General features: G+C 38.0%; 2 protein-coding genes and 1 long non-coding RNA gene across 5 annotated transcripts; all 3 read right to left on the reverse strand.

The window, feature by feature from the left end:
- Positions 1–191: 191 nt before the first annotated feature.
- On the reverse strand, positions 192–3905 carry LOC103443131 (probable protein phosphatase 2C 68). Its single transcript, XM_008381916.4, has 4 exons — positions 2947–3905; positions 1699–2063; positions 995–1231; positions 192–897 (listed from the first exon to the last, which is right to left on the reverse strand). Exons 1-4 carry the CDS (start codon positions 3245–3247, stop codon positions 655–657), a joined length of 1146 nt encoding a protein of 381 aa, XP_008380138.1. The 5' UTR covers positions 3248–3905; the 3' UTR covers positions 192–654.
- A 3286-nt stretch (positions 3906–7191) lies between these two features.
- On the reverse strand, positions 7192–9104 carry LOC103411487 (uncharacterized). The gene is made up of 2 exons (XR_011574280.1): positions 8540–9104; positions 7192–7465 (listed from the first exon to the last, which is right to left on the reverse strand). It is a non-coding gene; the product is annotated as an uncharacterized lncRNA (long non-coding RNA).
- Positions 9105–10392: 1288 nt separating this feature from the next.
- On the reverse strand, positions 10393–19727 carry LOC103429235 (DNA polymerase delta small subunit-like). Of its 3 annotated transcripts, none has more exons than XM_008367381.4 (15): positions 19586–19727; positions 19195–19324; positions 14350–14456; positions 14144–14270; positions 13573–13680; positions 12871–12986; positions 12699–12782; positions 12354–12422; positions 12200–12271; positions 12021–12112; positions 11783–11910; positions 11469–11570; positions 11283–11350; positions 11076–11139; positions 10393–10664 (listed from the first exon to the last, which is right to left on the reverse strand). In XM_008367381.4, exons 1-14 carry the CDS (start codon positions 19649–19651, stop codon positions 11080–11082), a joined length of 1329 nt encoding a protein of 442 aa, XP_008365603.2. In that variant the 5' UTR covers positions 19652–19727; the 3' UTR covers positions 10393–10664; positions 11076–11079. The 3 variants fall into 3 exon arrangements, with proteins under 3 accessions (XP_008365603.2, XP_028946258.1, XP_028946259.1); XM_029090425.2 differs by having other exon boundaries at positions 10393–10683; XM_029090426.2 differs by having other exon boundaries at positions 10393–10984.
- Between the last annotated feature and the right edge of the window lie 31 nt (positions 19728–19758).

The raw sequence follows: 19758 nt of genomic DNA on the forward strand, positions 1-19758 counted from the left end.
CCATTAGTGAGGTTCACGCCACCAACTTTGAGCCGCCAAAAGGTGGGTGACACTTTTATGGTGGGAATAGTTGAATAACTAATGATGGTAGCCAACAAAGTATACGATAAAGATGTCTTGACTTGCAACCCAAGTAATCATTCTTTCTGATAAAGCAAACAAGAACAAAAGAGATCACAACAAATTGAAAATATTTCAAAATAATGGCTTTGCATTGTAAAAGAAGATAGCATAAGAATTCTGCATTTCGGAATTACACCACTGGTTTTCCAGCAACTTGAGGACCAATAAGGTTTCAAGTCACTTCACTAGCTCCACAGTCTCAAAACACTAACAGTAACTTATAAGGCGTAACAAGAACGGATTTATTAAAACGAAATACATTGCACAGCTTTTGGGTGTATACAGACTCCAACTTATGAACCCTGAAAAAAATCTGAAGCTTTACCCATAACCTTTGCCTAGGGTGCATAGTTTTACGGAAAGAAATGAGTTTATATAAGAAAAGTCAAAGGGAGCAAAGAAAAAACACTAGAAGAAAACAACCCAATGTTAGAAAATTGTTTAAGGAGAATAAAACTTACTGAAACCGGTTGCTTAAGACCAGGCTCAGCCAATCAAGTTACTGGATGTTATACCAACTTCAAATTTATGTCAATCCTTGAACATGTTAAACCTTGACGGTCCAACAGTGTCAATGAACCCTCTTACTGACAGCTCAGGCGCGGGTTGGTTCTTCCCCAGTAAATCGTGATCTATAAAAATGACAACAATCGTAATGTCATCGTGAAAGAACCGCCTAACTCCCTTTTCAACCTTCTTAAGGTCATCGTGTCTCATCTCCCTTTTTCTAGCTGCCTCACTCAGAGCTGTTTTAAGAAGTCTTTTCGCAATTCCCTGACAATTTGTGAAAAAAATAGAGAAGAAAGAACTATTGGTATCTAGATAGTAACGGGGAAAAAGGACCAAAAAGGCATTCGAAGAAAAAACATACTGCTCGAGGATTATTGTGTACAATCTCCACAGCTTCCTGATTTGTCATGTGCTCCCATAGCCCATCGGATGCGAATATTACAAATTTATCATTGGGCTGTAGAACTCTAGCACATACAGATGGTTCTGCTGTTAGCACAGGCCGGCCAAGAGGTTCAGGAAGGTGGAACCTTGGAAACGTGGGATCAAGAGAAAATTCTGGCCTCTTTAAGTATGCATCACCGATAGATCTGGATACCTGATAGCAAGCAAGGAAACACACAAAAGCAGAAATAACTTGTCAATGATTATCTCAACAGAGGACTTTAGATTCCCAAATTCCAGTGTGCATAATAATTAATTTTAAGCAATTGGAGGGAGGGGGTAAAAAATCTAGTCCTCAACAGTCTACAAGATACATGACTGATGCAACAACCACTGAAAACTTGGAACCGAAAACAGGCGGGGAGAAGACCGTCAGAGTGTCAAATTGACACAAAAAATTTGCAAACCATAACTGCAAATGTATGCATTTGTGTTGGCCAACATACATACATGCGCAGATACTACAGCAATCCTTAAGCATCACAGACATTTATAGTAAGGTTATTACAAAAGTCACAAATCACAAATGGGCTCATTTCAATAAATTGGGCATCCTTCCCAGAAAGAAGTTGAAAAGGTACATCAAATATCTTCAGTTAAAGAGACGGAAAGTGAGTAAACCTGTATGATGCCTTTGATACGCCAAACTCCCTGCTTCATAACTACAATATGTGAATCATTTGGATGCAAAGACCTGAGTTCTTGTCTAACCTCCTCCATACTTGCATTGTGCTCCCTATTTAGCTGTTCGGCACCTATCTTATTCGATCTACCTACAGAACCAATGACTGCTCGGGAGTCTCCTAGATTAGCAACATACAATGTCCCCCTCCAGATAACTCCAACCAGACAACAAGACCCAATTGCTGCCATTAATGGCTTTATTCCACATGTCCTACGCACAAGAGTAAGGAACCCATCCTCAGTTGAAGAAAAGGCACTTCTAAGGGTATCTTCAGATATGGTTCCCTTTTCTCGAGCATGTCCTGTAACAAAAACACTTAAATCAGTTGGAATTCGAAAAATCCAGAAGTACTTGCTGTATGCAACAATTGCAATTGGAGGGTGAAGCCTAGAATACAAAAAATAAGCAGTATTCCAACAGAAGCGCGGCAATCAAATATAGCTAAAAGGCTCTCGTTACTGGGACACCAAAAATAGTCTTCGACTCTGGAGTGGAAGAGGCAATGCATCAAAGAAACAAAAAATTTCTTTGCATACACCAGTAGAGAAAGATATATTAAACCACATTAAAGAAACAAAATTTTCAAATTTCAGATTGAACATTCAACTCTACTCCAACTACACAGAACAAAATAGATGAACAACATAGCTCAACCTCCAATGAGTCCATTAATGGAACGGATTCTTTCTTCCGCCTTTTCTTTAAGATAAATAAATTAAACTTCTGCAAATAACATCGCGATGTATATTTCAGCACCATCAAGGCAAACCCAACTGACAAGGTGAGTCTAGGATACAGAGAAGGCCAAAAGAGAAAAAAAAAAAAAAAAAGAAGAAAAAATTTACCCAAAAGAGAAAAAACCAAGATGCTGCTTGAAACCAATTGACCATCAAATATAACACACTTCACATTCAAAATCAAAAGAAGCATAAAAATAAAACAAGATCACTCCTTTCTAAAACACACAAATCCACAAATCACAAACACTCCATCAAAAACGCACACCTCCAACAATCCCAACAAAAAAAGCACTCCCTACGCACGCAAAGTTGACTAGAGCAGTATGCATACAAGTTCAAATCTCCGTATTTAGATTAAATTAGAATATCGCTCGAATGAAAACAAGAAAGACAACAATCCCAATAAAGAACAAAAATCCAAAAACCAAGATATGGCTCACTCACTCATGAGATGAAGAAAGAGATGGTCATTAATGAAGCGAGAAGCATCAGGTCCACCATGTCCGTCATAAACACCGACGAAGGTGGCGTCACGGCCGGTCTCCACTTGGCTGTGATCCTCAATAACTTCATTGGCCTGCACGACAGCGAAGGAGAATTCTCCATAGCTGTGCCTGTCGAGGCTTCTGCACCACAGCAAAGGGTCCTCCAACGACGAGTCCTCGACATCATCCTTGTTCATACGGGCATATCTCCTCAATGGCCTCCAACACGTACACGCTATCCTTGCCAGCCACGAAAACATCCCTCATTTCCCAACAACAACCCCAACAACTGATACTTTTCTCTGTAATCCGACAACCCTTTCGTGGATTTCTGGTGTTCTTTGAGAAAATTAAAGATTTGGGGTCGCTTGTTAATAAAGTTTCAAAATTTGGGAAGATTTTGGAGGTTCGGATTGGAAATCCAAAAGGGGTTGTTGACAAAAGGTTCAAAGGGTCCGTGGGTTTTTTGAGTCTTCCTCTGTCCTTCTCCGTGTGTGTGTGTAGAGAGAGAGAGAGAGAGGGGTGTTGCAGGGTGGAAAAGGAAGGGGAAAGTTGACGAAAGCGTGTGAGAGGCACTCTAATGTTTTTTCTTTTCTTTTTAGGAATTTGCGCAAATACCACCTTAGTTTTCAGGGTGTGGCATTTGCCACCTAAAGAATTTTTTTTGACAATTACCCACCTAGACTTTAGCATTGGTGTTAATCTACCACCTCCTTTTAATTCCGTCAAACTTGCAGTTAAATTCAAGGGTATGTTTAACTAATCAAAACAAAGAAATAATAAACTAATAAAAATTTAGAAAAAATAAAAAGTTGCGGATGAAACAGAGACAGAGAGAGAGATGAAGTAGGAGAATGAGGCCATATGGGCTGCCATGGAGGTTTAAGGGCATATGGAGTCAGCGGTTGCACTGCATGGGAGGGGGAGCTAGTTAAGAGGAGCCGCAATGGAGGGGTTAAATAGGGTTGAAAAGTTTGAGCTTCGAGAATCGGATCAGGCGTTTAGGGTCGCAAATTCTTCTAAAACGAAAATCTGAGGGAGATTGGACTAGAGAGATTCCAGGGTGAAAGCCAATTGCAAAGGTGGAGAATATTAAAATTTGAAAAGTGATACATTGTTTGACAAAATGTTAGCACCAAACTTAAAGTCTAAGTGGATAATTGACAAAACTGTCTCTCTCGGTGGCAAATTTACACACCTTTGAAAATTCAGGTGGTATCTACACAAATTTCCCATTTTTGGGTTTTTTCGATTGGTTTTTGTAAACTGACGTAAATGCCATTGGTGTAGTGATTAAACTACAGGTATGCCACTACACTGGGATGATAACCGGCCCGCGGATCTGGCAAAACTTTGTTTTCAAATTGTTTTCTTTCCTTTTTTTTATTTTGTTAGAAAAAATATATTTTTTTCGTGGGGTCTCACCTCTCACATGATTCATCTCCCTATCAACAAATTGTCCTTTTTTATTTGGTCAAAATATTAAAAAAACAATTGTCTTTTTCTAAATTTCTCTAATTTCTTTTTGAAATTAAAAAATAATAATAATTAAAAATGATTGAAGGCTTTTTAGTGATGACGACTTCATTTAGTAATATGAATTTAAAATGTGATAGGGGCATTGAGCGATGTGAAGGGTGCAATTAGAACCGCTCTTTACGCGCACTGTGAAAATCAAAGTATTCTATATGGAGTTAAGGCAGGTTACACCAGTAAATTGAAGCAGTGTAAAGTCTTTTTATACTTAAATTTTAATTAGAGTAGTTTAAAATATTCAATTTCACTTTGTCAATACAAAAGTTTTACAAGCCACTGGGGTTAGCCTAATGGTGAGGGTGGATATTTTGATGATTAAGAATAAGCTAGGTTCAGACTTTGAATAAGTACTTGACAAATTTTAATTATTATAAAAATTTATATCAAACTTGAAGATGAAATTGTTAAAACATCAAAAGTTTTTACAACCCCAATTTCTATTCATGATCAACTCTTGCATAGTATGTACGCTATTGTTCATAAGTTCATTTGGAAGTACTTTTATAATAGTTGAAAGCGCTTTTGATGAAAATGTTTTTGGAATGAATATATAATAAAAATGTAAGTGCTTTTGGAACTCAAAATATTTTTTTCTAAGAGCTCTTTCAGTCATTCTAAAAGCACTTCTAAACGATGTTAAAGAGAGCACAATCGATTAGCCACTATAAATTTCAAAAGTGCGATTTTTTCTTTTCCTTACAATATTATAAATTGGGTGGAGCAGATCGCATGTTGACCTTAAACTTTAATAAGGGGTTGTATGAAGCTTCCTTTGAGCATTGTAAAGTCTTCAGATTCATGCAAATTGAAATGTATTATATCCCTCATCATGTGCAATGTGGAATGTGCAATGCAAGTGCAAACCTTTTTCTTTTCTTTTTCTTTACAACTTTATAAAATTTATGCATCTAATAATAATAAGCCATACCACTTATCTTCTCCAATTATATCCAACTATTTCAAACTAGTCACAATTATTTATTTTTTTAACTTAAATATATATAATTATATATATTAATCTTTAAAGAAAGGGATTTCTATTTTTTTTTAAATGGGGATTAGTGATGAGGTTCACACTACATCGAACTTCAACGCTCTAAACCACTTATTTTTCAAGTTGCACCTCATAAATCATCTTTACAAAATATTGGCCAAATCGGAAATATTTGAGGCATCTAATTGAGTTCAAAGAAATTGACGAACACTATGGTCTAAGAAACATTGAAATTTTATCTTAACAATCAAATAGGCAAATGATTTTGGATTAAATTGAATTTTTGTAAGGATAATCTATAAATCGAGACTTATAAAATAAACGGTTCAGATAGTTAAAGTCGATGTGGTTTAGCCCCTACAACTAATCCCTATTTTTTGAGAAATATGAAATCTCTCTCTAGTTAAGGGGCTCACTCTACATGGAATTTCAACCATCTGAATCATCTATTTTGTATTCACAGATCATCCTTGCAAAAAGTCAATTCAATCTGAAATCATTTGTCTATTTAATTACCAAGATAAAATTTCATTGTTTCTTATATAACAAAGTATTCATTAATTTTTTTGAATCTAAATTAGATGTATTAAATATTTTCGATTTGGCTAATATTTTGTAAGGATGATCTATGAGATGCAACTTAAAAAATAGACAGTTCGGATCGTTAAAATTCGATGTGTTGGACTCCACAACTAATCCCTATTTAAAAAAAAATTATGAAAATCCCTTCCCAACTTCCTCTATATATATATTTGAGTACACTTTTTTGGACAAATATATTCGATCATATCAGATGATGATATGAGATCCAACCCTAGAGAACACGTGTGAGTGATGTGGGTAGGTGTAACCATGAAATGTAAAGTTAATCAAAAAACCCTTTTTTTATGAACGGAGGAAATGCAGCAGAGGTAGGAGGGAGGGACGGCATCGGCATGTTGCTTTCCAAGAAACTAAAAAAAATTAAAGGGTCTGAAAACACATGCCGCATGTGAGCAACCGTGGCTTTTGCCTTTCTGTCACAGCATTCGCTGTTCAGGTTGCCTGTTGCCTCTCCATCTCTCTCTCTCTCTCTGTCTAACATAATCTAGAAAGATGATGAATCCCCATTACAACACAGGGAGGCATTCATGGGATGGATGATGGTACAGTTGCAAATTAAAAGATGATGCTGTTGCCACGGATGGGATCAGATTTGACTCCATCAATCCCATCAGACGGTTGGGCTGTCTCCTTGTGGCCAATGTCTCATGTCCAAGTGCTGTTTTTTTATTTGGCCAACAAATTGGGTTGGAAACTCCATTTTTGCTTTATAGAGGAGGTGGAGAATTTTACTAGTAGGGTTGGACACAGTTCGGATTGAGTATTGGCTTTATTGGAAATTATTTGGGTCGGCTAGTTGTTTGGGTTGAAACAAGACTGATCCAATTGTGTCAGGAAACTAAAACCACATACCAAACGAGTAAAATTTGTGAAGCATATTTTATGTGTGTCGATATGAATTGTGATTTTTTTATATGGATCCATTTGATTCGTTTGATTTGTGCTCGCGCTGGATGATGAAAAATTATCATGTTCGGTTCTTTCGAGAGATGGATCTAGAATAATTCATCTATCCTAATAACAAAAAACAACCGGAAATGTTTAAAAAAAAGTAGGATTTTAAATAACACATTCTGAAAATGGACGATTAGATTAATAGCTCCGACTGATAATCTAACAACAAAAGCACTTATGACTCCTTATACATAAATAATAAATTAGAAAAAGAATAAAGAATACAAATTGGATGCAAAAATTTGGGGTTTCAACATAGAAATTTCTGCAATTTGAAGTAAGAGAGTGTTTGTGTGTTGAGCTAGACAATGTCATTGATCAAACGCTTGTGCCTATTGTAATGCTTTTCCATGAAAACCTTTGAAGCTCCTTCAATGGTCCTTCTCCATGTCTGCACAATAACATCATCACAACACAGAAAAACTAGTAACATCAATATAAGTTGACTTTTCATTTCCACTTGTAATAAACAATGTATTAAAAATATTCACAAATCTTTATCAACCGTGTATTAACTACTCAAAAAACGACCAAAGTTACTATTTTACTCAAATTATAACACGTAGATTTATTTTTGTATTGATATACTCTAGAAGTAGAACATATCAACTATGAGTCTATTCTAATTATAACACGTGAAAAAAAATACTCCCGTGACTTGTGTTTCAGTACCAATACAAATTTATCTTGTCAATCAATGAAAATTAACACTAAGTTTACCCTCTCAGTACCAATAAAATTTGGTTAGCTGGTAGATTGGACCAAGCTAGTGACAGCTTTACCAACAGGTCCAAAACGCTGCAACACAGGGTTGCTGCAACCCTAAACCCTAGTGAACAAGCTACAGATGATGGGGTTGGGGGATATTGGACCCTCCTCTACTATTGCTGTCTATATGCCTCAGATCACAAAAGAACTGGTGCAGTAATTTTTCGGGTTTTGGGTTTACGATTTAGGATAAAAGGACTAATGACGTATTAGTTTTTCACAAGCGATATTGGAGAAAGGACAATCAATGCAGGACTTCAAAATCTCTTATGTAGTTGTGAGTGAGTGTGCTCCAAGGACAGGGCCAGAATTTTTCAGTTGGGTGGGCTACCTAATTCGTTACTAGGTTTAGTTTGGGTGGGCTACAAGGTTTAATTTGAGTCACGACCCATAATAGTTTTGTATGTCGTTATGCTCTTTATAATTATGATTCTTATTTACTTAAGTTACAAGTCTCGACAATATTTTGTTGTTGTTAATGTTTGATTTTTTTTTTTATAAAAGTTTTGGACTATTTTGAGCATTCAGTTCAACAGATTAAATAGATAATTATAAACTGATACCTTAGAAAGCATTTAACTTTACATTTGAGATCCCAAGTTCGAAACCCTTTCTCCTCTATAGATTGCATCTCGACATATTTTATAGAAATAAACATTTGATGTAATGTATCAATAAAAAATAAAAAGAATCTAACCTTGTGAATTGAACGGAAGAGGGACTTGTTCCTGATATCCCTCGCCCTGAGGTGTGAACCCCTGCCGCCATGAATCCCAATTTTCCTAAACAAGGCCTTGTTTTTAGTCCCAGCAGGAAGCAGAGACCTCCTCTCCACCAATCCAGTAGTCTTCCCATTCGACGGACTCTCACACTGATGATCCCCTTCCCCGTTCACCCGGCTTCTTTTCCGGCGCTTCGACACCCTCACCACCATCCGTTTGCTCGCCGGAGCATCGGCCTCGTCCCCAGAATCGGCAAATTTCCTCAGCAGCTCGTCTGAAGACTTCTTGGTCACATGTTGGACACTAGCACAAGTAGTAGGAGTTGCAGTAGTGAGAGATTCCATTGTAAATTTGTAAAATTGTAAAATTAGAGAGAGAAAGAGAGAGAGAGAGAGAGAGAGCATGCAAAATTGCAATGTGGATTATAATGCATGTTTTTGGGTTGGAGTAATCTGGTGATTAATAATGTACGTACACTGTATGTGTGAGAAAATGGAAATGGACCGTTGGAGTTAGTGAATTATTATTATTTGAATAACTGGGGGAGTGAGGGGAATATAGCCGTTATAAGAGACAAAGAGGAGCCTGGAGGTGCAGTCTATGTATGTTATTATCTGATGAGATATATATGGCAGATTCACTGCCCTTCCACTTTCCGTGCGCTCTTATTTGTGTGATTACAGTTAAGTCACGTCAATATTTTATATTACTATTTATTTTTATCTTATTATATTTATAAAAAAAATAATATAAAATGTTGACGTGGCTTAACCGTGACCACACAAAACAGGAGGCAGATTCTCTGCCCTCCCACTTCCCGTGCCCTCCTGTTTTGTGTGGTCACGGTTAAACCACGTCAACATTTATATTATTTTTTTTATAAAGATAATAAGACAAAAATGAATAGTAATATAAAATATTAACGTGACTTAGGGCAGAGAATCTGCCTCCATATTTCCTTGACAAAAATTCCACATTCAATCCTGACATGCATTTGCAGTGTTGGTTGCAGATGCGGATGATGTGGTGACGACAAAGTTGGATCTGGTTCTGGGTTTTGGACAAGCAGCGGTAATAATCTGGGTTTGGTGAGAAATTAGGCCACAACCTGTCGTTTTGATCGATCTGTTTTGAGTCTAAACAGATTTTAATCCAATTTTTGCACCACTCTCATCCCCTAGAACGAACTTGTTCAACCTCATGGATCACAAAATTATAATTTTTCAGACAAAATTCCCTTCTCTTTTTAAGGGATGGTAGTTGACTCTGCATGTAAGGAATCGTTCCTCTTTAGATGACGGTGTGTCATTATTTTATTGTACAAATCTTGTAGTACAAACCAATTTTCTTTATCCTTATCTAAAGATCGTCTCTAGCAAAATATATTGAATTTGAAAATTGTTTAACCATCCATGTGTCGAACAAATCAACTTTCGTTTAGGTTAACAAAAAACATCCTCGTGATTAGCCATCACCTGGTTTGATTCATATAACGATGGTTTGATTCATATAACTAAGGGAGGTTTGTGATGATTTTGAAAATCTTTTACACTAGGTAATTTAGTATCTATATGCATGAAGATAATCAATTCCGTCGTTGTGGTATGACTCTATAATTGATTTTTGACCACATTCTCCACAAGGCCTTCTTATCTTTTCCTTCTCCAAGCTCAAGATTATGGAAGAAGGAATTGGGATCAAAATAACAACTGTTTCTAAACCAAATGAAATTTTCTAGAGATGATTTGCAAACGATGATAAAGAGAATGAACTGTTTAAATTATGACGTTTGTACAGTGAAATCATTTGCACAATGAAGATAGAGAAGTAACTAAAGAAATCTAATGCCTGAATAATATTTAACACCATCAAAAATTGTATCAGTTGATAAAATTTACATCCCATGTTTGAAACTTGAAAGCCTACTTGAAAATAAATACCATAAAGATTACACCAAAAGCCATTTGTAGAACACATAAGATATTCAACAAGCAAATGTTACAATAAGAAACAAATCCACTCTGGCTCCGCAGATTCCATCCATTCGGATTTCTTTTCAATGGATCTCCACAAACGCTGTTAGAGGATGTCTTCGGAAGTCTAAAAATTCGAATTTTAACTGAGAAAATTTCAGTAAGCATCCTAATGTTGGTTTCGGGACATGCATTTCCATATGTTCAAGAAATTCCGTACATGACAACATTTCGACAACACATCAATAGTATAGACTTCTTTCAAGCAAGTTGGATGAGTTAAAAATCCATAAACGAGTTTTGAGTCATCAGCGCTTCTATGACATTACTCCCAGATGTTTCAACTAAAATCAATTAGCATGTCGTGCCATAAAGCATCGTAATTTCGCCTTCTTTCAGAGTTTGTATAACTTGATCTTACAGGAAGAGCCGTCTTTCTAATCTAAACTGAAAGTTTAATAAAATATACTTCTACATCTCAACATTGACCGGAGGCAAATTACGAAGAAGTCAGAACCGTAATTGATGAACTTCGTACCTTGTTATGAGCTGAATTGAGTCCCAAAACTGAGTGTATGGCATTCAAGATTCCCCAAGTTTAACTGTATAATTGGGAAACACCGACATAAGCATGAATGTGAGAAATTATCCAACAGATAGACACGAAAACTCGTCTAACATCATGATGACATCAAAATTTATTCCTCGAGAAGTTTTCAGCATGCTCAAATATCAAACAGCTTACCACAACAGCAATTCCCGTCTCACAGAATTTAGGAATGCTAATGAGTCTCACCATCTGCCCTTCAGATCCTGCAATTGCAAGTTTGTAGACCATTCAAGTGATGAACATAAAAAAATTAAAAAAAAATTCCATTTTTGGCATGAAAAATATTTTTATTAAATGATGACTGAAGTTACAAGAAAATACCATTTACTAAGCGACTATCATATTTATCCTGATTACCAACAAAGTAAACGTGAGGACAACTCTCGATCAGGAATGGATCCCTGTCCGTGAAAGGATAACACCCTGAAACACGACGATAACAGGAGAAACTCAAACAAAAACTCATGGGAAGATCAAAATTATAAAAGATTGTCCTAATTATTTTCATTGTTTATTCTCAAATTGGAGACGAATTACAGCCAAGCTGAAAATTTCCAAACCAGACAACCACTTTAACATAGCAAATTGATTTGGATGACCAACAAAACTATACAAGCAAAAGATATAATTCATACCAAGGGTATTAGGTGCTGTTGGTGCCAGATGCCTCCACCTCAATGTCCTTTCAATAAAATCAAGTTTATCCTTCGCTTCTGAATACTTATCAAGATCATCTATATTTTGCCCCGATGTTCCAAGAAACCTGAAAACCACAATACGAGTAAGTCAAAATAATTACCCCACAAGTAATGCCAAAACAGAAATTTTGATCAACAATGCCAAAGTCAAATTAGATCTACAATTTTATTTTACCTGACATCGTCAAGATCAAAGCAATGAGGATTGGTACATGATCTAAACGTGTTATAAGCCGATGACCCAGGGAAAAGGCATCTGTTCAAAGGCTGAAAGGAAAAGCATATCAGCAAAAAACAAACCTGCTGGGCATGGAAAAGTTGATGTATGTATACTTTCCAGGACATAGATCAAACCTGCTGTGGCAAGGCAAAATTAGCAGGGTCATCGAGACCAGGCATGATATCCAAAGGCAAACCTGCAGCAATCTAGAACAAGTAGATTAAAGCAGTGTGGTTCATGATAGGAGCACAGATGAGGTATATTGATTAATTAAATGACTAAACAAACCTGAGTCAACAAGATATCCAACTCCTTAATTGGCTCAGACAACCTTGATTGGTCCTTTAACGCTAAATTCTAGCAACAATGAACAAAACAACTATTAAAAAGAAAACTACTAAGTTTTGCTTGTAGCAAATAAACCTATCAGGCATCTCAATTAAAAATTTAAGAAACTAAACTACAAAAGGTTTAGGGTTTCCATTTTATTATTTCAATGGAGATTAAAAAACTTCAAAACTATATTCTTTCACATTGCCCTCTCCACCTACAGTTTACCTACAGTTTATAAGAAATCATTAAAGTTAAACAATTATATTCATCCTTATTATCAGAAAGATCTAAATGGTTTACCTGTCCATTAAGAAGTCCATGAGGAACCTCAATAGAATTTCCAGCAATTACAACATGAACTATTTGTGCTGCAATACCTTGTTCCTATTCAATGTTATACAAAGTTAGCATGTTAAGACACTTCCATATATAATGCACAACACACAATAATGAAGGATAAGACGGCACGAACCTTCTCATCTCCTAAATGTCCAGTTATATGATCAACAAGAAGCTGAAACTGCAGAGGGTTTAAAGAGCTGCTTCCAACACGAAGTCCAGATACAAAAACAACATATTTGCCTTCTCCTGTGTCAAACAAATTAAAATTAGTATAAAATGGTTGAGGTAAAGGTAATAGTGGAAGAACAAGAATACTAGAGGAAATGAGAAACTAAATACAAGACAAACATTGTATAAAAAATAGAAATACAAACAGTAACTTCCTTTTTCCTTTTTACTTGTAATGAAAATGGCATTGTAACTTCCTAGAACTGAGAAAACTTGAAGAAAGTTCAAAGGGGACTAAAAGCCAAGACTCTCCACTTAACAAGCAAAGGTTTTAAGTTGCACTTTCTGTGAATTTAGCTCCTCCTTAAACATATTTTTTTATAGAGAATATTGTCGAACATACTTTTGCATAAATTCGACTTTATTTCAAATGTACATTTCTCACCTATATTATAATTCTAGCATTACTCTCTTTCAATCTCTACATCAGTTTGTAGTATTCAACTTGCATGAATTGGTTTTGATTCCAAAAGTTATTAGACCCTTCTATAATAATATTAAACTATAAGGTGAAAGTCTAAAGAAACAAATGGCCAAGCACAAACATTTCTGCAATGAAGAAAATTTGCAAAGTGAAAAGAGAGGGAGAAAATTCAGATTATACTTGATTTCAGTGGCAATTCTATCTGGGGTGGTAAGCCAGCTTCAAGGACATCTAGGACTAAGAAGTCACCGGCATCAGTCTCCTTTCCATGTAAACCAACAACAGTCCCTATCAACACGTTAATGTAGAATGAGCCATGATGCAGGAGCCAAGTCGGAAATTAGAGTATTTCTAGTTTCTTATGCAGTTTACACATGCTGTTCATTGACTTTGAGTCCCTGTATGTTACAAAAATAATGCATTAAGTGTCATATATTAGTCTTTAGAATTTCTAACTATGTGGACCCTTCCATATTCATGTACCAATTAGCCTATAAAACTGGCTAACTTTCAAAAAAGGAATGGATACACCATTGGTGGGAGTGACTCCAATACAGCTTTGGTTTGATGCTGAAGGCCAGAGTGACTCCGGATATCTTCTATGTTCCTAGCTATTCCTATTGTCCTACATTACCATGCTTCAAATATATTGATTCATAGTAGAATGTTAAACAATTTGGACTCTTCCCGACCATAATCAAAACAGTTCAAATAACTATTTTTCTTTGTTGTAGTATCTTTTTACACGGACCTGTTACATACACAGTAGGTGAAAGCACATTCCCGGAAAGATTAACTCTTCCACTTTCATCTTCCAAAATCAGATTGTCATCTGGGTGCACAAAATTATGAGGCTTGACAAGTGGTGTCACAGATCTCTGTAAAATTTACAGTATTATAAACAAGTAAAGTAGAAAATCTCAGAACTTAGTAATTAACATTGCACAAGTACACTACCGTCTTAGAGTACTCATCAAGAACACAAGGCTTGAGTTTCATGTGCTTGTAGAGGGTTCCAACAATGATGCATTCCTTGTCCCTTTCCAATCCCAAAACTGTGCGAACTACAACACCATACAGAACACCCTATATTTCAGATTGCCATTTTAACAGAAACACAAAACACTGATACTTCACACTTAACATCAATGAAAAAAAAATCCCAATAAGTAGCCAAAAGAAAATCCTGCCTTCATTCTAACCAAATGACACGTACGAAAAGTTGACCCCCATTCTTCCTATCAAAATTATAACTTTCTGCAAACCCCTATTTCAGTAAGAAGAGATTTTGATATGCAGATATCATAAAAAAAAATTAAAAAAAATAAAAAAAAGAAGAAAATAACATGACAATCAATGCAAAAGATTGAAACAACAACAACAACAACAACAACAAAGCCTTTTCCCACTAAGTGGGGTCGGCTATATGAATCCTAGAACGCCATTGCGCTCGGTTTTGTGTCATGTCCTCCGTTAGAACCAAGTACTCTAAGTCTTTTCTTAGAGTCTCTTCCAAAGTTTTCCTAGGTCTTCCTCTACCCCTTTGGCCCTGAACCTCTGTCCCGTAGTCACATCTTCGAACCGGAGCGTCAGTAGGCCTTCTTTGCACATGTCCAAATCACCGGAACCGATTTTCTCTCATCTTTCCTTCAATTTCGGCCACTCCTACTTTACCTCGAATATCCTCATTTCCAATCTTATCATTTCTTGTGTGCTCACACATCCCACGAAGCATCCTCGTCTCCGCCACACCCATTTTGTGTACGTGTTGATGCTTCACCGCCCAACATTCTGTGCCATACAACATCGCTGGCCTTATTGCCGTCCTATAAATTTTCCCTTGAGCTTCAGTGGCCTACGACGGTCACACAACCCGCCGGATGCACTCTTACACTTCATCTATCCAACTTCTATTCTATGGTTGAGATCTCTCTCTAATTCTCCGTTCTCTTGCACGATATATCCTAGGTAGCGAAAACGGTCGCTTTTTGTGATCTTCGCTAGATTGCTTCGATCATTAGTGTGGATAAGTATATAAATGGATATAGATAGGAAAGCAAACACAAGATGTACGTGGTTCACCCAGATTGGCTACGTCCACGGAATAGAGGAGTTCTCATTAATTGTGAAGGGTTTACACAAGTACATAGGTTCAAGCTTTCCTTTAGTGAGTACAGGTGAATGATTTAGTACAAATGACATTAGGAAATATTGTGGGAGAATGATCTCGTAATCACGAAACTTCTAAGTATCGGAATGTGGTATCGTCTTGACTTGCCTTATCTGTCTCATAGGTAGATGTGGCATCTTCTCTGGAAGTACTCTTCCTCCATCCAGGGGTGGTATCTTTAACTGGTGGAGATGCACAAGGTAATGTATCAATTTCACTTGAAGCTTACTTGTAGTTTCAGGCTTGGTCAAGCGCGATACAAACCATGTAGTAGGAGTCCCTCAAGTTACCGAGCTAGGGGATTTGCTGAAAGAGGTGACAGACAAGGTAAGCAATCAGAGCTCCGGCTGATTGTTCACATTCTCCCTATCTTGCAGGCAGCATGAAGGATAAAGAGAAGAAAAATGAGAAGAGATGATATGGGATACTTTTGCTTTTGAAGAAGTAACTTTCCACAGACTTATTCTTGAACTGAGCTGGAGGGTTTTCTGGTTTCCTCCAGAGTATAAGGCCGACTGAAGAATTTGAGGGTCAAAACAAGTCCATCAAATCTAGAGTACGTTCGACCCTACTGATATGGGATACTTTTGCTTTGACAGAGTAATGGATGTATCGGCACGTGTGCTGTTACGCTTGTCTCCACATGCTTCCTTGTATCCTTCTCACTTGCCCTATCTGTTCCTCAGGCAGATGCGGTATCTTCCCTGGAAGCATAAGATGTTGAAGATGAGTACTCGAGAGCAATGCCAGGTAAGTAAGTTCCAGGCAGTCAGTTCCTGGCTGGAAGCTTGATTCCAAGTGCTGACTGATTGCTCTCTTTCTCCTTGTCTTGCAGGTAAGAACAAGGCCAAAGGAAAAGACAGGGAAAAAGCATGATATGGGATACTCTTGCTTTTAACCCTGATGATATGAGATATTCTTGCTCTAGTATAACTTGTTTGCAGAGGTATTATCGGGGGGAAAGAAAGCTGAATATTTCGAAAGGCTTCGTTGAGAGTGCCCTCTCATATATGAGGAAGGGTTGAGCATTTTTGCAGGTCTGTCTGTCCGTTGGGGATGGAGGTTGACATATATAGGAGTCTCCTTAACAACAAGTAGTAATGCTATTCCTTTACCCTGTCAGAGCACTTTGAAAAAGTGGTCTGTGGTATGTGGAAAGCTGATGTTGCGTGTGAAGATTACAGACAGCTTTATCCAAGGAGATCCGGCTCTTGTAGTTGGGAAAGTGTTGCCTCTTCGGTTTTCAAACAAGCAATCCTATCAGGGATCTGGCTCTCGAGATTCGGAGAACGATGTCTCTTCGATTTTTGAGAAAGTAATCATGTTGGGAGTCTGGCTCTCGAGATTCGGAGGGCGGTGCCTCTTCGATTTTGGAGCAAGCAATCTTGTTGGGAGTGTTTTCTCGAATGTGAGTAAAGGTTGGGCATGTTTGCTAGTCTACCTTGCCACGAAGCACAGAGGTTGACACACAGGGACTTTCCAATTATCCAGCAATGGTACTGTTTCTTTACCCTCTCTTCGATTTTTGAGAAAGTAGTCATGTTGGGAGTCTGGCTCTCGAGATTCGGAGGACGGTGCCTCTTCGATTTTGGAGCAAGCAATCTTGTTGGGAGTGTTTTCTCGAATGTGAGTAAAGGTTGGGCATGTTTGCTAGTCTACCTTGCCACGAAGCACAGAGGTTGACACACAAAGACTTTCCAATTATCCAGCAGTGATACTGTTCCTTTACCCTTGTGGGTAATAATATGGGGTAGCTAGACCTTCAAAATTTATGTGTCTAAACTTTGTTAGTGCTGTTTCTTTGCTATTCTTTTACCCGTCTTGGTCAGAGCGATGTAGTGGAAGCTGCAAGCTTCACGTGCTCAACTTTGGCAGAGAACTTTGGCAAAGTTATCTGTGATACACATGAACTACTATTGCGTGTGGGAAGTGGGTGATTGAACAGTAAGACTCATGTGCTTTCTACTTCACCAGAAGTCTTCGACAGAATGCCCATAATTTCCGCAAAGCTGAGTGTGCGTGTGACAGGTGCTGCCAAGGCTGGAAAAGTAGGTGCCTCTTCGATTTCTGAGATCGGCCCTCGTGGTCTCTGAGCAGCCCAACTTTTGAGAAAGCAAGCGCCTCTTCGATTTCTGAGATCGGCCTTCGTGGTCTTTGAGCAGCCCAACTTTTGAGAAAGCAGATGCCTCTTCGATTTCTGAGATCGACCCTCGTGGTCTCTGAGCAGCCCAGCTTTTGAGAAAGCAAACGCCTCTTCGATTTCTGAAGCTCCGTCGAGTGCAGATTTTTATAGGGGCTGGCATTAAGTTCCAAAGCACACTTGAATCTCCACCAGTAGAAGCTCCATTCTTACACTTCTAAGATCTTGATTTGTTCGACCTCTTCTCTCTTCAACACCTTTGAAAATGTCTGGCCCCTCCGACCGTCGTTTTGACTTGAACCTTGTTGAAGAGGCAGCCCCGCCTTCTCCAGACAACATATGGCGCCCATCCTTCGTCTCCCCTACTGGTCCTCTTACCGTTGGGGATTCCGTTATGAAGAATGATATGACCGCTGCGGTGGTGGCCAGGAACCTTCTCACTCCCAAAGATAACAGACTACTTTCCAAACGATCTGATGAGTTAGCTGTTAAGGATTCTCTGGCTCTCAGTGTTCAGTGTGCAGGTTCTGTGTCTAATATGGCCCAACGCCTATTTGCTCGAACCCGCCAAGTTGAATCATTGGCGGCTGAAGTGATGAGTCTCAAACAGGAGATTAGAGGGCTCAAGCATGAGAATAAACAGTTGCACCGTCTCGCACATGACTATGCTACAAACATGAAGAGGAAGCTGGACCAGATGAAGGAATCTGATGGTCAGGTTTTACTTGATCATCAGAGATTTGTGGGTTTGTTCCAAAGGCATTTATTGCCTTCGTCTTCTGGGGCTGTACCGCGTAATGAAGCTCCAAATGATCAACCTCTGATGCCTCCTCCTTCTAGGGTTCTGTCCAGTACTGAGGCTCCGAATGATCCCCATCCGGTGCCTTCTCTTTCTAGGGCTCTACCGACTGCTGCGACTTCTCCTAAGCAACCTTTGTGAAGGCTCTCTCTTGTTTGTTTATTTTGACTCATGTATATGTACATATTTGTAGCTTATCGGGGATATCAATAAATAAGTTTTCCTTCATTTCAACGTATTGTGTTAAATACACCAAAGCCTTCTTCGCTAAGTTCTTTGAATTTTCTTTTGTTGGAGCTTTGTGAGTGGAGCATGTAGGTTGAGGTAGTGTTCCCTTAATTTCCTAAGTGAGGAAAACTTCTCGGTTGGAGACTTGGAAAATCCAAGTCACTGAGTGGGATCGGCTACATGAATCTTAGAACGCCATTGTGCTCGGTTCTGTGTCATGTCCTTCGTTAGATCCAAGTACTCTAAGTCTTTTCTTAGAGTCTCTTCCAAAGTTTTCCTAGGTCTTCCTCTACCCCTTCGTTAGATCCAAGTACTTTAAATTAATTTATACAAAGCCGATTATCTTCCACAGGTGGCCAATTCAAAGACAAATTTACAGGCAACGTGCCATGAACTCCGTCGAGAACGCCATTTAACAAGAAAACCGAAATCTAAAATTTAGAATAAATACAAAAAATTGAGAACCTGGCAAATGGGGTTTCCAGTTAGGGACAAGGGAATAGAGGAGCGTCCTCATCATATGTAGACGGACGAAGTATATTTGGCTGTACTGTTGACCCCTGTACATTTCCTTCTGAATCTCAAACCTCTCGTCCTACAATTAAGTTAATTAACACATAATCTCAAAGAAAATAAAAACCCAATAACCAAAATTTGAAATTAAGAAGTAATTTCATGATAGTTGCTCTGAAAATGTCAGTTGTGGCTCGTAATTTGGGAACGGTTGCTGAGAAACCCTAGAAAAAGAACTGAAATTTCGGATTGAGCAAGAAAAAATTTATACTTTCTCGGCAAACAAACAAGTTGATGTAAGAAGTAAAATTTCTTGACAGAGAGAGAGAGAGAGAGTATAGACCAGCAAGGTGTAGGCGGAATGCTTTCTGTGGAGGTTCTTCTCCGAATCGATTTCCATGGCTTCCATGGCGGGAAAATAAGAAAGAGCAGCAGAGAATTTCACCTGCCAAAGCTAAGTAGGGCAAACTAAACACTGTTTATTCTCGATAAATGTGCAAATATCATGTTGAAAAG

Source organism: Malus domestica, chromosome 12 (assembly GCF_042453785.1).
Source record: "Malus domestica chromosome 12, GDT2T_hap1".
NCBI classification, from domain to species: Eukaryota; Viridiplantae; Streptophyta; class Magnoliopsida; order Rosales; family Rosaceae; genus Malus; species Malus domestica.

Excerpts from the sequence above, each read along its gene's own strand:
- LOC103443131 (XM_008381916.4), bottom strand. The coding sequence starts at position 3,247 with ATGTTTTCGTGGCTGGCAAGGATAGCGTGTACGTGTTGGAGGCCATTG. Across the intron at positions 2,064-2,946 it reads TCTCTTTCTTCATCTCATGA|GACATGCTCGAGAAAAGGGA; the intron begins GTGAGTGAGCCA and ends TTTTTGTTACAG. Across the intron at positions 898-994 it reads TACACAATAATCCTCGAGCA|GGAATTGCGAAAAGACTTCT; the intron begins GTATGTTTTTTC and ends ACAAATTGTCAG.
- LOC103429235 (XM_008367381.4), bottom strand. The coding sequence starts at position 19,651 with ATGGAAGCCATGGAAATCGATTCGGAGAAGAACCTCCACAGAAAGCAT. Across the intron at positions 19,325-19,585 it reads ATTCCGCCTACACCTTGCTG|GACGAGAGGTTTGAGATTCA; the intron begins GTCTATACTCTC and ends ACTTAATTGTAG. Across the intron at positions 12,783-12,870 it reads GACATTTAGGAGATGAGAAG|GAACAAGGTATTGCAGCACA; the intron begins GTTCGTGCCGTC and ends AACATTGAATAG.